Below are 16529 nucleotides of genomic sequence, written 5' to 3'. Positions count from 1 at the left end.
TTTAATTCGTACAATAGTAACTCTGGATGTTCGTAACCCATATAGATGTAGAGTCTTTTTATAATCCTACTACATTCTTGGCCTGTTATATATTGTGACAAGCAGTTGCACAGGTTACATGCATTGTATAATAAAAATATTTCCTTTTATTACTTTTAAATGTGCTGCCATTCAATGTCAATGAACTTCAGAATAATAGGAAAGATTGATACCGGTGTCCAAAAATGACTTGAACTCAGCATAGCAAGGAATGGGTTAACAGAATACAATGGTTAAGGACTGCAGGAATGTAAAGTCTAGGGCCTGATCATGCTCTCACCATGTTGAGAACCAGGAGTTACTGGAAGTCATTTGAGTCCATGGGTTACACAGTTGTGTACAATGGGTTTGAGTATCAGTACGGAACTCAGTTAAGGGATCCTAAGAGACAACATACAGGCACAATAAACTTTCAGACTACTTTTCCAAAGGAATTGTAAGAAACAAGCAGCAGCCAACATGGTTCCCCTTTTCAAAAATGTGAAGTCAGACTTTTATTAGTGCTTTGTCATCTCACCCCTTTTCAGTCCCTAATACAGTGTCAGCAAAAAGCAGATAGTTGTAAGACTACTGGTATTTAATTGTTGGCTTTGTATAATTGCAAAATGGACCCATATTTCAAGTACCAATAATACTACAAGCTTTCCTGTTTATCTCAATACTAGCTTCAGTGTTATTAGAATGAACATTATTCCATCATTGCAAAATTCTTATTTGTCTAATAGACATGTAATATATAGGACCTTATTTTCTGAGATGCTGTGACCCCATTGTCATTAGTTTATGGTACTGCCCAGGATGTGCTGGGTGCTTTCGAGACATTCAAAATGGGACGGTACCTGCCTCAGTGACCTATCAGCCTTAGGGCAGACAAGCAAGTAGACAGAGATTGTATTGGGAAAGGGAAACAAAGATTTTCTGTGCAGATCAATTAGTTTCACTGTAGGCAGTGGATGAAGAGTGGGTCTTTAAAGGGGACTTAAATGAGGATAGAGTAGATGGGCCCTTCTATGGAAGAGCTCAGGGAAAATGAACTATATAGGTAAATATACAGTATGTATGTTAATATCACATATAATGAGTATGTTTTTACACACACACACACACACACACACACACACACACACACCCTCATGGCTGAAAAAAAAAAAAAAAATGCTTCCAAATGTGAAGTTATGCAGTGTGTAGAATTTAGGAGCACCTGGTTTTTCCCAGTCCTATGCTCAGACCACTAGCCCAGGCCCCTCATTAAATTATTATTATTTTTTAATGGAGATATCCCATCTCCTAGAACTGGAAGGGACCTTGAAAGGTCATCAAGTCCAGCCCCCTGCCTTCACTAGCAGGACCAGGTACTGATTTTGCCCCAGATCCCTAAGTGGCTCCCTCAAGGATTGAACTCACAATCCTGGGTTTAGTAGGCCAATGCTCAAACCACTGAGCTATCCCTCCCCCTGTTCTAGTAAACCAAGCGTTCTCATTAAAAGCTAAATGTCATGAATCTTTGAAAGAAGCTCTATGTTTTGTAGTGTCAATGTGAAGAAATGATCTGGCAGCACTCACCTCCTGACCTGTAGCTACATCCATTGCAGTATATACTGTGCCTGAAGCGCTAACCAAAGAGGAGAGAAAACACATTATTAGTGCTAAACAGCAAGAGTGATATCTTTACATAAAAGAAGAATTTTCCAATCCATTACATTTTTTTCTTAAATGAACATTTCATTTCAACTCTGTTTCCACACAACATTTCCAAGAGTAAATAGCAATCCGAAATATTTATGAGCAAACCCCAATGGCTAAGGAGTGATATAGAATATATTGAGGAACTGGCTATAATGCAACAATCTCCTGGCGTGGTTAGGGTCTTGGACTGAACCTTGTTCTGAAAAAAATCACTAATTTGGAACATGATTTGATCCCATCTAAACTGACATGACAGCACCAAGGCTCCCCAACATGGCAGAGATTAAAGGATAGACTGAATCAGTGAGGCAAGACAGACATGGCAATCTTCCCTTGTCTTTAATGGCCCAAAGAGAGAGAGAGAAAAGCCTGCATAGTTTTAAATGGAACAAAAGTTAACTATCTGTACACTCAGTACTCGGAGAAAACATTTGTACAATAGATCAACAGCCCTCTTAAAAAATGGAGTCAACTTTCAGTAAAGAAAGAGGTAATACATCTGATACTCCTTCTCCTACACCCCACTGCGAGAGGACACAAAACCAACGCGGCGCAGAGAGGGTTAATTCTGAAAGCAAATCTGTAATTTTAAGAGGTTTTGTGCACTGGAAATAAGCGGTTCTTTCCCTGCACACAGACATATTTAGCAACACGGTCATCTAATGACATATATTTTAATATTAAACAATCACACAAAACCTCACAGTCACTATGACTCAAGAATATGTAGGGAGGGGGAAGGAAGGAAAATGTTATGATACTGTTTCCAGCAAACAAACCCAGCTTGGGTTTTCTGCTGTGTGTATACTGAGTGGGGGGAAGCAGCATATACTAACCCTTGTCCGATCTTCTCAAACCGTGTGTATTTCTTTTTGGGGTCACCCACGCTCACGATACTTCCTTTAAAAAAAAGGGGGGGAGAGTTAAAATTCTCGTTATACACCAATGCAAGAGCAATCCATTATGCATCAAGGCCCCAACCGCAAAATGACCTCTGCATGGGTAAATGCCTGCGGCTGCACCGGGCAGATGCAGGAGCTGCTCACATGGAGTTCTCTGCAAGATTAGGGCTTAAAAGAGAACTAGTTTGATGGAAGGCCATAAGCTTCATTGTCACCACAGTTAACATGCAGTGGATGCTCATACTTTTCCCAGCACCATGGCTGCCCAGCTCCCTTGCAGGGAGAGGGCAGAGTGTAGAGGATACGGATTTGTATTTAGTAGAGCTGGGCAGAGGAAAGTATTCCATTTCACAGAGGATTTTGATAGCTGGAGATCTGGTTTCATTCCAGTTTGGAACAAAGCCCCCCAAATGTTGAAGTTCTCCATGGAAGGGGACAGAACCCTCACCATGGGGCAGACTGCTTAGGGGGCTGCCCCAGAGCCACACCTTGGAAGCCAGGGGGTCCCAGCTGAGGGCAGATTGCCTGGTGGGCTTCCCCAAAGCTACAGACCCTGGAAGCCCTGGGGATGCCTGGTTCCAAGGCAGTCTGCCTGGCTGGCAACCTGGCAGGAAACCAAGCAAGGTTCTGAGAGAAACCTTCCTGGTTTCTAGAGGACCTTTGTCAAAAAGCAGTGGAGTGTTTTGATTTCAATTTTACTTGTCCTTCCAGTTACTGTCTGCAAAGAGCTTTGATCTTCACAACACCCTTGAGGGGTAAGGAAGTATCATCATCCCCCTAGGAATCAGAGGGGAAATTAAAGCCAATCTTTCCGAAAGCACAGGCAGATGGAAAGAGCCAAAGAGGTGCCATTCTAGGGCTTAATATGGGAATTGGGAACAGAAGGGTTTTTCAAAGTTAGTGTTTGCAAGTTACCTGAGCAGTCAGCATATGGTGGGATTTTCACCAGTGCCCAGAGCTGCGCAACACCAATTAGATGCATAGTAGCCTTTGTAGACCACTTTGCATTTAGTAATGAGGCCTGGAAACCCAGTGGCGAGTGATGTAAAAACATGCTATTTTCAGACATCACTGGGGCGCGGCCAAACCACAGGATCTGGGGCACACAGAAGTAATGGAGAGGAACAAGGGGGCAGCCCAACTACACAAACCGAGAATTGAAACCACAATTATAGAAATGACCCTTGCTCCTTGAGGATGAACTGCTGGGCAAGGGCTCAAGAAACCTCTCTTCAAGTGTAAGGCATGGGCCTTGGGTTCAGACTGTAAGTTTGATAACTGCTAGAGACGGGTAATGACAGGATTTAGGAGGAGTTGTGATATTATTAAACGTTGGCCTTAATCTCCGCGTCAGTGTCCTCATCTGTAAAATGGGATAATACTTCCCTGCCTCACAGGAGGTTGGCAAGATTAGTAAGGTTTTCAAAGTGCTGCATATGTGCTAAAAGTTCTTAAAATCTTTCTATATTTGTAGTTGCAAGAAAAGCTGTTAAACTTTGCGAGAAGCTGGGAAAGGGGGATGGGATGGATCACTTGATGATTACCTGTTCTGTTCACTCTCTCTGAAGCACCTGGCATTGGCCACTGTCGGTAGACAGGATACTGAGCTAGATGGACCTTTCGTCTGACCCAGTATGGTCGTTCTTAATTATGTTTGTAGGAGCTCTAAGTGGTTGTCAGAAGACCCATCTATGAGCCAACTTGAACCCCAGTATGAGCAAGTTCAACTCTGCTCACTTCAATAGAATTACACTGGGAAGACAATAGATGGCAAAGCTTCCAGCAAAAAACCAATCTTGCAGCTGCCAGAGGGTGTTGCTAAAGGCACCAATGTGAGAAAATTAACACAGTGCAGAACACGTGGCCCTTTAAAGCAGATCCAACAAGGCTGACACATTTATAGCTGTAGTGACTTTGCAAGTGTTGCACTCACATTACCTTAAATTACTCAAGTGATTCCATTTAGTAGCCTTTTGTTACACAATAGTCACTCCTTCGCTCTTTGGGGCCAAGGAGTGTCTTTTGGCCCTGTGTTTGTGCAGCACCGAGCACACTGGGGTCCAGGTCCGTGACTGGGGACCATGGTAATACAAATAACAGTAATCACAGAAATATAGGGCTGGAAGGGACCTCGAGAGGTCATCTAATCCAGCCCATTGCGCTGAAGCAGGACCAAGTCAATCTAGACCAGCCCTGACAGGTGTTTACTCAACCTGTTCTTAAAAACTTCCAATGATGGGGATTCCACAACCTCCCTTGGAAGCCTATTCCAGAGCAGGACTTCCCTTATAGTTAGAAAGTTTTTCCTAATTGACTTCAGAGGCGCTACCCTAATTTATACCAGCTGAGGAGCTGGTCCTGGGTTTCATTAGGATTCATATTTGTATTACAGTTGATCTGCAAGTTATGTTGTATTGTCTTACATGTTTAAAATTTGCTCGTGCCAACTGAGTCCTTAAAAGTCAGAGGTTGGGGACCTTCACGATAGCAATTTTACCCAGGCATTTAAAGGGAGCAGGGCCTGGTAAAGGCTTGTGTTTAAGGGAGTGGGAATTTTAGTGAGGAAAGTCCCTTTTATTTGGTTTTGTTGGGAAGATGGGAGGAAATTTTCCGAGGGTTGCTGGTGGTCTCAGCTGTACTGTATTGCTAATGATAAAGGCACCCACAGTACCAGAATGCTTTTAAAATGTTACAAATAGAAAGCAATTGTTGAAACCATTTGGAGACATGCTGGAAAGCTGGGCCTATATTTTCCAAAGCAACCAGTAATTTGGGGCATCTCGATTTTTGAGACTCCTTACCACGGCCTGATTTACAGAAAGTGGTGAGTGAGCAACCGACCCGCTGACCATCAGTCCCCTTCAAAAAGGTGCCTGCCTCATGTAGGGCACCAGTCACTTTAGGCCATGGTATCTATGGGAGGAGAGCAATGAGGAAGTTTTCTAGCTGATCCTTTTGCTGATTTTATTTAGGGTTTTTTTTGGTGGGGGTTTTTTGCGTTGTAGTCACGGTAATAAGGTTTGCTCACCTTCAGCCTAACAAAGTTAATTATAATTATCTAGTTGAGAAAAAGCAACATCTAGATTGGCTTCAGCTTTCACACGGAAAAAAAATATATATATATGTATATATTCAGGGCCTAATTGCCACAGGGTTTGAGCATCTGCAGCTCCCACTGGGCTTCACTTGCAATCATCGTGCTCAGCATGCCTGAAAATAAGGCTCTCGGTGCTTAAATTTGCACTTGAATTGGTCACTGAATAACACAAACATTGAGTCATAAAGTGAAGTCTGAAGTGAGAAATCTCAGCATGTAACTGTCACAGGATCTCTGCTTAGTAAGGATTTGGGAACAGAATTTGCCTCTAAGCCACCAAATAAATCAGAATATGGATTTTAAAAGATGACATACTTAATTTTTCCAAGATTTCTTCATCTGACATCTTCGGCTTTTTCTTCTGTTTCTCTGTATTCCTGGTCATTGTGTCAGGGGATGTTGTGTTGTTTTCAGAGGGTGAAGAGATAGGCGAGGTGGCCACATCTCTGGTAGGAGGTGGTGGAAGGGGCTCTATCACAGAACGGGTGTATACCTTTGTGTGGGGGGAGAAATATGTTTTATTAAAGGAAGATTAAAAATGAAAGACCTCTGTGCACTAGACGTATGTCCTTAGCAGTAGCATGTGCCAAGCAATGAAAGAAATATTACTACAGTAAGTAGTATTACTACATTAAGAGCTCCATGGCTGGATGCATGGAGGCTGCTCCATTAAGCTGCTCTATGAAAAGGCATGAAGTAATTTACTCTTCCCCCAGAACAAGGAGGAAGTAATTATGGGTATGCCTCCACTTTGAGTCGGGAGTGTGCTTCTCAGCTCAAGGAGACACACTCATGCTAGCTCTGATCACCTAGCATGCTAAAAATAGCAGTTTGGCTGCAGTGACGTGCAACGGGAGGGATAGGTGCTCCAAGTATGTCCCCATCTGAGACCATAAACACGTATTTGGGGAGGCTAGCCCATCCATCTCCTGCCACTCCAGCCATATTGCTATTTTTAGCACGCTAGCTCTGACTGAGCTAGCGTGAGTATGTCTCCTCAAGCTAGGAATCACACCTCCAGCTCAAAGTGTAGACATACTGTGTGACTCTGGGTCACAATTTGTTCTCAAGTATGTTCCTGGGGCAGTGCAGTTGTGCACCACCCCTTTCCCTGGCCAGACTAAAGTTGCAGTCTAGCCCAAAGTGGTGAAATCTGTAGGAAGATTTCTAGCTGGCTCACTGATTTTGTGTGTTCAGGTCGTGGAGCTATCACTGGGGGTGGAGCAGCATCATCCTCGTCATCTTCATCTTCTGAAACCGGCGGTACTGCAGGGGTCTCGGATATAGCCTTCACATTCTGCATTTTGGTTAAAAGACAAAAGATACCCTTTGGAGTCCCAGAATTTTTTAAATCACTCCTCACAGAAATGGAATCACGCTTCTAACATTTAATCCCTTCAAAACACAACAGGAATTATCAGCAAACGGGTTTGACAAGAAACCGTGGTCAGATCTCTTGGATTATGCTATAAAGTGACAATTTGCTGTCCTACGCGTACAAACACGTAAACCCACTAGGAAATTTAAGGAACTATTCACATGAGCACGTGGATGTTTGCAGGATCAGGCTCTAAAAAAATCCATGAACCACGTTTCTTGGACTCTTGAAGGCTTGCTCAAACATTCCCTGTTGGAGAGTGATGCACACTGGAGGTGTGGGAATCAGGGGGTAATTTGAGATGCATTATGCAGCAACGCCTCACTATCAGATATTTCTGGTTGCTTATAGAAATAGTATTGCATCATAAATTCCTAGCTAAGGCTCCAATCCTGAAATGTCCCTGCAGGGAACCTGTTACAAGCTTACCCAACACATTCCATTTCAAATAAGTTTATCAGAAGCCCTCACTTAAAAGAGACGCCTGCCCAGAAATTAGCATCATGTGGGTGGAGAGTTCCACTGGGTATGGTTTGACCAAAGGTGTGTAGGAAAGAAGCCAGGGAGACACACTGAGTAAGCAGCTGGCAACTTAATCCTGAAAATAACCTAGAGAGATTTGGGGTACTGACTGGAAAGAGTAGTTGGATGCTGAGAGCCAGAACATTGTCCCCTGTTGGATTCATTCTCAGGGGAACAGGATTTTCTGCATTCCTTGTAAATAAACAATGTTGCAAAATACCAGACTCCATCACTGACTTCTATTCCCAACTGGAACAGCCCCAGGGCCTCGAACTTTGACTAGCTGCTCAGATCAACAGGGGTATGAATTGTCATCGAAGGTGATGAAGCTTTACACATGGTCAGATTGCAGAATGAGGCTAAGTCAAAACTGTACTTTGCTACATGATTTTTTTTCATTAAATGAAAACCACAAAGCCAGATAAAAGTGACTGCAACTGCACATGGCTGTATGAAGAGATTGATCTTTAGAAGCAGGAAAAGCTTGTTTCCACATTAAAGACATCCGTGCCTCAGTTTCCCCTCTATAAAATGGGGATAACTTATGCTCATGGCATACAACAAAAGACAGAGTATTTTATGTTTTTTTGTCTTTCTGGAAAGTTGCAACTTAACTACTTTTATTCTTAGAATCCAGAATGATAACGCACAGTAAGCAAAATCAGAGATAGACAAAGCAGGCTGCTCCATAAGACAGCAAGGCACAACTCACCCCACCTTGTTCTAGAATTGTTCTCTGCAGACTGATGACTGATTGTATGCTTCCCTACAGACCCCCCTAATTTACGAGCAGGAAACACCCCACACCACTCAAAGTGATAGCTTGCAATTCCAACAAGTTTCTCAGTGCACCACAATAATAATATTCTTTCATCTGACTAGGCTCTAGGTGCTCCAGGCAGGGACTGTCTCTCACTGCACATTTGTAATGATCAAAACTGAATTTCACAGGATAGAAGTCAGTTTGATCTAGAGATGTGTCCAGGAAACAAAATTTTGGATGTAGATCCAAACTGCATAGTTCAGGGGTGTTTGGCTCCCATGTTTTGGTTCAGGTCATCTAAATCTGATCTAGTACAAAGTACATTGCAATTTTAGGTAAGAGACTTCCGATTTTAGGACTGGACTCAACAACAGTATGTCCAGATCCCATATTTTATACAGCTCCTGCAGTGTGGATATCTGACTTGTTTTTAATCTGGTCTATATGTGCTTAATACCTATGTCCCTGAAAGCAGCACAATTTATGCGTAAAATGTTCCCAAATCAAAGCAACTAGTGGTGACGTGCATATCCAAAACCTCATTATGAAATATACAGGCTCCCCGCCGTGCCAGCAGGCATCCACCTCCATGATCATTAGCATTTTTGTCCTGTGTTATAAGCAGTGGCCTTACTCCTTTTACGTGAAAGCCATGTAAAAAAAATTATTAAACAAAAATACTCAAACTGATGGATCTGAAAAGTGCCCCATCCAGGAAAACCCAGCTAACTCCATGTGTTGGAAGAGCGTTCTGTAGAGCAAGCAGTTTCTCTCTCCAGCAGATGGTTGGCATCAGGAAAAATACCTGCCTGACAGCTCTGGAGACAGAAGTTCTCTATTTAATTGTCAGAATGGGTCCTCTGGCAGAGGTGGTGGCAGCAGCAGTGTAAACTTCTCACACACACATGTGGCTTGGAAGGGTCAGTTGTGAGTGTCTGCCGTTTTTTAAATATGTCCAGGCTCTCCCTTAGGTTCCTGGAAGTCCTATGCAAAGTAAAGCATGGCAGACATCCATAACTAGCATACCGGTCTGGGCTAGTGGAGGGGAAGGTCTGACAGCTAGGCAAGCCAGAGATACCTGCCATTAGGGGACGAAGGAGGGTTTTAACAACAGTAGGGGTATGGGCAGAGTTATCAGGCACTTGTCATTAGTGAGGGCGGCCGAATAGGAGGAGAGTTTACACATAGGAGGGTGTTGATTCCCCTCCCACATTTTTTCCAGAAGCAGCAGGGGTGGTGTACAAACCACAGTAGGTCACTGAGCGGTGAGTGCTCAGAAGAGATACTCCACAGAGCAGAGCCCTTTGCCCCACCAAGTATCACATGCCTTCAACCAGTCTGATCTTGAGGGGACAGAAAGTGGTTCGGTCTCCAGACACCTTAATCTCTTGCTTCTCTGAGAAGACGACCAACAATGGAGCACTGATGGTATTTTTTGTGACTAGGACACATGTCCCACTTGGAATTGAACCAAGTCTACCAACAGTCATCAGATGATAATGATCTGGGACAGATCTGAATAGGGCTCTTAGAGAATAAAGGGCTCCTTCTTCATTTACCATTCTCCTGAGTCATCATGTCACCCAGCTACAGCTGACGGTAGTTTTCAGGCCTCAGATTTGTTTTGTAGAGAAGGCACGCTTCAAGTCTAGAGTTTTTCCCTAAGTGTGGCAAGTAAACAGACAGGCTCACTACTTCTTTACCAAAGATATTATTAAAAATGGCGACCACACCTGTGATTAGTACTACCCCCCCCCTTCAAAAAAACCCACCTTTTCCAGCAGATTCTCTCTCTGGGACAACCCTAAGTGACGGGAATAGCTCATGGGCAGATTGTTAGCACAGCTAAAGCATGTTGCTGTGCCAACAAAACAAGCGTTGGCAGAAGCACCACACAGATTTTAATAACCAGAGTAATAAATAACACGGCTCTGGGTACAGATTAACTTCCTTTGCACTGTGTTTGTTATTGTCTCACCTGCTGAGAAATGAGACTGGCTTGTTCTCACCTAAACGGATGGCTGAGATCACTGTGGCCTTGGCTCTATATCCCTACAGAGATACCATATTCTCCAGCAGCAGACAGACACTGTCCCCTGCACTGATGCTCTGAAAGGTCTGTATGCCACCGCTTTCCATATTATGGTCAGGGTTGGGTCCAAGCCATGAAGTTTGGATAAAGATCCACACACTTTCCCAAAGTTAAAGGATAAGGCTACCAGATTTAGTGTTGTGGATCAGGCTCAATATTGATAGGTCCTACTTCAGTAATACATACAGGATACAGTATCTATATGGATCTATAAAGCCTTTTCAAATCTGATAGAGAGTCTATATTTCTATATATTCATAACTGAAAAATAATACACTTCACAATCCCTTCCTACATAAGGGACACAGTCAACAAACAAAAACCAAAATCACTTCTGCCTGAATTTTTTTTTAAACTTACTATTGATAGAAGTGACACTCTAAACTAACTATAATAAAGACTGGTAAAAACAAAAGTTCTCTATTTTTCCAGTTTCCTTTGTGTATCTGAGCAAACTTTGTGTACAGTCAATTTCACAGTTTCCCTGTATTGTCATTCTCCTATTTGTGTGGGACAGAAATGGGACAAATATATATATTTTTTAAGTGTGACTGTAAAAACCACAAAAATTAGCAAGGGCTACTCACGGAGAAGAACAGAACCTGAAACTACTTTTATTTATTATTTTTGAAATACTATGATTTTTAAATCTAGTCTATTACTTTACAAAATAGTGACTGTATCAACGTGTATATTTCCCCTGACCCACCACAACGGTTACACTTGTCCTCATGCTTTAGGTTCGTTTTTAGTTTTGATTGTTCAGTTTTCCACCAGTTCCTTAGAGCTGGCAGAGAGACAATAATATGACAATATTAAACCAAAGTTACATTTGTAAAAGTTCGTAAGTTTAACTGACCTTACGTCTCCAGCCTCCCTCATGCATTCAAATACTGAGGGGCACTTGCTTTATCAAAATTTGAGGGCCTAATTCTGCAAGGCATTGAACATTACCTGAGGAGGTTCTGACTAAAAAATTAGTAAGATAAGAGCCTTATCTTACTCACAGAATCAGGCCCCAGGTCAACAGCCTGGCAAGATGACAGCTTCCGGCTTCCTTAGTAGATTGTTAGCACAGTTAAACAGTTTAAGTTACTAATGACAGACATATTTTTACAACAAGAGGAAACAGTGACAAAAGCTTACAATGCAAGTTTTCCTTTTCCTTTATAAGGCAGACCCAATCAAACATAGTTGGATAAGGATGCACTGCTAGGGTTACCATATTTAGTGCCTCCGAAAGGAGGAAACTCCACGGGGCCCCGCCCCCCGCCCCCGCCCCAACTCCGCCCCCTCCCCTGCTTCCCGCGAACATTTGAGTCGCGGGAAGCCTGAAGCAGGTAAGGGGGGGTGTGGGGGGAGGAGGCGCGGCCCAGGCTGGCCCCCCCGGCGTTTGCAGCCTGGGTCGGCTTGGGCTCTGGGGTGCCGGCCCCGGCCCCCGGCCGAGCACCCCCGGCCCCGCACCGCCGGCCCGTCCCCCGGCCCGGCCTGGCACCGCCGGCCCGGCCCCCGAGCCCCCGGCCCGGCCCGGCCCCCGAGCCTCCGGCCCGGCCCAGCACCGCCGGCCCGGCCCCCGAGCCCCCGGCCCGGCACCGCCGGCCCGGCCCCCGAGCCCCCGGCCCTCCGGCCCGGCCCGGCCCCCGAGCCCCCGGCCCTCCGGCCCGGCCCGGCACCGCCGGCCCGGCCCCCGAGCCCCCGGCCCGGCACCGCCGGCCCAGCCCCCGAGCCCCCGGCCCGGCACCGCCGGCCCAGCCCCCGAGCCCCCGGCCCGGCACCGCCGGCCCAGCCCCCGAGCCCCCGGCCCGGCCCCGCTCCGATTTTCCCGGACATGTCCGGCTTTTTGGGATTTCCCCCCGGATGGGGATTTGGAGCCCAAAAAGCCAGACATGTCCGGGAAAATCCGGACGTATGGTAACCCTATGCACTGCCTCTGGATGAAGAGACAGCAAACTCGCTCCAGATAAAGGTATTGTAGTGCGGAAATACAAGATGATGATGGAGCGGTTATATTTTTGTAAATGATTTTATTAAATCCTTTTGTGTTTGCTTACTTAAAAAAATACTGCACACACACATACCCAATGTCCGACAAATAGCAAAACTTTTAAATTGTATCTTCTCAGTAAAAGGAGGTGCTGAACGTGTGCTGTAATGGTTGGAGTACAGGTCAAGAAGAGAGAAGACCTTTCATTTTATTTGTCAAGATTAATTTAGTTAATCATCAACAGTGGTTCACTAATCAGACCTTGCATGCTAATAATTAAATTTGGTCAGATCATAAACATTTATTGATACCTGATAAAAAGCAGGCTGGCTTTCATTTTCCAGATTATTTTGCATAGGAGAAACTGCTGTTCACTAATATAGAGTCCAGAAATAGATCTGTTTCTGTGAACGCAGCAATATTCACTAACAAAAATCACTTGGAATATAAAGCAGTAAACTCAATAGCAGAGAGTTTACAGGAAAAGAAACACTTGTAGGCCAGAATGACAGGCACCCCAATTTATATCAATTTTTAAAAGTTAAGATGACAATTAATACTGCTTAGCAGTGTTCCCTCTAATTTTTCCCACGCATGTGCGGAATGAATTTTCTATGTGCACCAATATGGAGGTGATGTGTAACGCCTTCATATTGGTGTACATAACAAAATTTATGTGGCAGGGGTGGGGCCAAGGGATTCAAAGTGTGGGAGGGGGCTCAGGGCTGGGGCAGAGGGTTGGGGTGCAGGCTCTGGGTGGGGCTCAGGGCTGAGGCAGAGGATTGGGGTGCGGGCTCTGGGGTGGGGCTCAGGGCTGAGGAAGAGGGTTGGGGTGTGTGGAGGAGTGAGGGCTCTGGCTGGTAGTGCAGGCTCTGGACTGGGTCATGGATGAGAGATTCAGGGGCTGGAGCAGGGAGTTGGGGGGGGGCAGGGATGAGGAGTTTGGAGTGAAGGAGGAGGGTCCGGGACTACAGCGGGGGAGAGAGAGGACTCTCCCCCCGTACCAGCTCCGGGCTTGGGCTCATTGGGGCTGGGCGCTTCTCTGGGCCGCAGCACAAGTGAAGTGGAGCGACGGGCCGCGGGGCCCCGTTGAGCATGGGCCCGGCGCCGTGGCGCCATGATAAACCCAGCACTGTCTGGGCCGGGCTGGGACGGGGGTGCCCCTGCAGGTCCAGGGCTGGGGGAGAAGCATCTCTCCCCGCCACAGCCGTGAGCGCCTGCGCAGCGCTTAATAGGCTGCTGCACGGCCACGCAGCTCTCAGCTTAGAGGGAACTTAGCTGCTTAGCCACATTTTGGGTAGCCTAGAAGTGAAAGAGGATGTTTACATTAAATATAAAAATGTCTCTACAGCTATACTTTTATTTTATGCACATTTTTAAACTTAAAATATAAGAAATATATGAGGTTTTTAAGGCCCAGCTTGACAAAGCCCTGGCTGGGATGATTTAGTTGGGGTTGGTCCTGCTTTGAGCAGAGGGTTGGACTAGATGACCTCCTGAGGTCTCTTCCAACCCTAATCTTCTATGATTTTATGATTCTATGGAAGAAACATTAATAAAAAACAAAAAGCTCACCAATGTATTTGATGAACCGTACTCCTCTGCAGATTTATCTGAAAACAAAACAGAACAGATACAATTGGAATTATTATAAATTACTTGGATTGCTGCCCAAGCGTGCCAGGCACTGCACAACCTCATAGTGACAGTCACTGCTCCTAAGAACTTTCAAGCTAAACAAGAGGGTAGGGGAAAGGAAGTATTATCCCCATTTCACAGATTGTGAATCATGGCACAGAGTGATTAAGGGATTTAAGTGACTTGCCCTGCTTCACACAGCAAGTCTGTGGCAGAACCAGGGATTCAACCCAGATCTCCTGGGTCCCAGTCCAGTGCCTTAGCCACAAGACTCCAGACTGGCATACTGAGCCCCATTAATACAAATGGAAAACTCAGAAGTGCTCAAAGGTGTTTTTATTCAATCTCTGGCCTCTAAAGAATGCAAGGTTTGCAGATGATCAGGAACAGCTTAGCACTTAAAAAAAAATTTTTAAGGGCAGAGTATTGTGAAGCAGGCTTAAAGTATGGTTCCAGATGTAGATATTCCATGTTTTTGTCCCACTACTAATGTGACACCTTTTGTTCAGAAAAGTCCAGAAATGCTTTCCAAGATATACACGTCACTTCACCCGGCACTGGAATGCAGCCATCTCAGATGCTAAGCCTCCACCAGGGGTGTTTGGTGGGTAACAAGCCTGTGACCTTAGCTGGTAGCAACAGCAGGTTCTGATCCTCTATGTAAACCAGCCCCTACTGTAGGCGTAATACATGTAGCCAGGGCCTTATGCAGGCTTTTCCAGAAGGGTAAAAATGACAGTGAACAAAAGTCTGTGCAGAAGAAGTCAAGAAACCAAGGGACTGAGCACGGAGCACACAGACACCAGCAGGGGAAGCTATTACAAATTCCAAGACATTGCTTGCTTCTTTGACCAGTTTTGAAAAGAGGCCCCAGAACCACAACTTCCCCAGCCCCAACCTCACTGCCACAGAAATGCATTAATCATTTCAAATCCAATTAAGTTTAAGAGAACACGAGGCTATTTTTCAAGATTCCTGACTTTTTTTGGGTTGCTACCTATGAGTGATATATGGCTTGGAACTTGTCCAGGTTCCTCACATGCCAAGAAAAGTTTCTGGAGGAAATTAGGGGTGACAAAAGGTTAGCGAGTTCACCTGTGAGATAAGGAAACAAGAAATCTAAAACTCGGCAACCATAATGGGGACAAATTCCCTGCTCCCTGGGGTAAAAAGGTGCAATCCCCTGGAGCTACGTCCTAGGGCCCTGAGCTTAAGACACCTTCATCATAGTGTACACAATGCATCCCTCTTAAATCCATCCTGAAACTAAAGCTGGTGCAGAATTTAGCTGCCCTCTTACTAAAGGAAGTCTCTGACTGGGAGCAGATCTGCCTGTTAGTTTCTAGGTGTTGGTTTTAGCCCATAAAGCACTATGTGTTTTGGGGCCTGCCCAGCTTACAGACTTCCTCATTCACAACTGCAGCACTTTGGCAAAAGGATTAGAGGAGATATTCAAGCTGGATTTCAAAGGAGAAAGGCTGCTGGCAGAGCAGAAGAAAATCACATTTCCTTTGTAAAAACAACTCTCAAGGTGTTTTGGCATTTGCTTGTTTATTTTAATTTTTAAAAGAAAAATCACAAGGACTTATCAAGGAGTCACACTCAATAATGCAGAATCGGAGATTTACCACATACCTGTGAAACTCATGTACTTCTGACTGTTGGAGGTCTTTTTGGAATTGTAGAATTCTAGCACGTCGAGCACGGCCTGGGGGTTTTTCTTCTGCTCCGATTTGGTGATGTTGGAGGTCTGCAATAACCGAGCCCACTGTTCTGGCATACCCTGTTTGAGAATTCCAAGCAGTTACCACCACACTCTCTTGGATGCAGTCTACACTCAGCCTAAGGTTGTTTAAAACGTTTAGTTCAGCCACTCAGTTTCTGGGATTTTTCATTGTATGCGAGAGGGCTCATTGGATTAACCCCTTCTCATCGCCCAGCAACCTAGGTTTGAAATCTAAGTCCAGATACTGCAATCCGATCCATGCAGGGAAATCCTCATGCTCATGTGGCATTTAATTGAACTCAGCGGGCTCTGAATAGCCCTGTAGCTCTGAATCCCAAAGTTCAGATCCAGCTCCCAAAGTTCAAAAGAGGAAGAGACAGACCCAGTGTTTTGGTTCAGTAAGTCTTCTATGCAAGATAAGAAATGTACTATTATGTGACTATCCACTTGTAAGAGGACTATCATGGTAATTTAGATTGTAAGCTCTTTTACCACATATCTGCGCAGCACCCAGCACAATCGGGGCTTTGATCCTGATTCAGGCCTCCTGGTGCTATTGTAATGCAGTATTTCGATAGGCACCAAATCATATTTTGGCCCAGTGCTGGATGTGACCATGTGGTAATTCTAACAGCATCTAACGGAGTGTCTCCCAAACATTAAAAACAGAATTTCAACAGAGAAACATGGCTTTAGCCACAA

General features: G+C 44.8%; 1 protein-coding gene across 6 annotated transcripts in view; it reads right to left on the bottom strand.

Annotated features, from left to right (window-relative positions):
* Positions 1–16529, bottom strand: part of PAK1 (p21 (RAC1) activated kinase 1) — a 124265-nt gene that overhangs the window by 30372 nt on the left and 77364 nt on the right. For all 6 annotated transcript variants that reach the window (XM_005290549.5, XM_065596162.1, XM_042850259.2 and 3 more), the window contains 6 exons: positions 15737–15884; positions 14039–14076; positions 6905–7021; positions 6040–6217; positions 2562–2625; positions 1603–1651 (listed from right to left, as the gene is read on the bottom strand). In XM_005290549.5, the coding sequence (XP_005290606.2) occupies positions 1603–1651; positions 2562–2625; positions 6040–6217; positions 6905–7021; positions 14039–14076; positions 15737–15884 (594 nt within the window). The remainder of the gene's footprint in view (positions 1–1602; positions 1652–2561; positions 2626–6039; positions 6218–6904; positions 7022–14038; positions 14077–15736; positions 15885–16529) is intronic.

This window comes from Chrysemys picta, chromosome 1, assembly GCF_011386835.1.
Source record: "Chrysemys picta bellii isolate R12L10 chromosome 1, ASM1138683v2, whole genome shotgun sequence".
NCBI classification, from domain to species: Eukaryota; Metazoa; Chordata; order Testudines; family Emydidae; genus Chrysemys; species Chrysemys picta.
The sequence above is the reverse complement of the archived record's forward strand: the minus strand, read 5'-3'. Positions and strand labels throughout refer to the sequence as shown.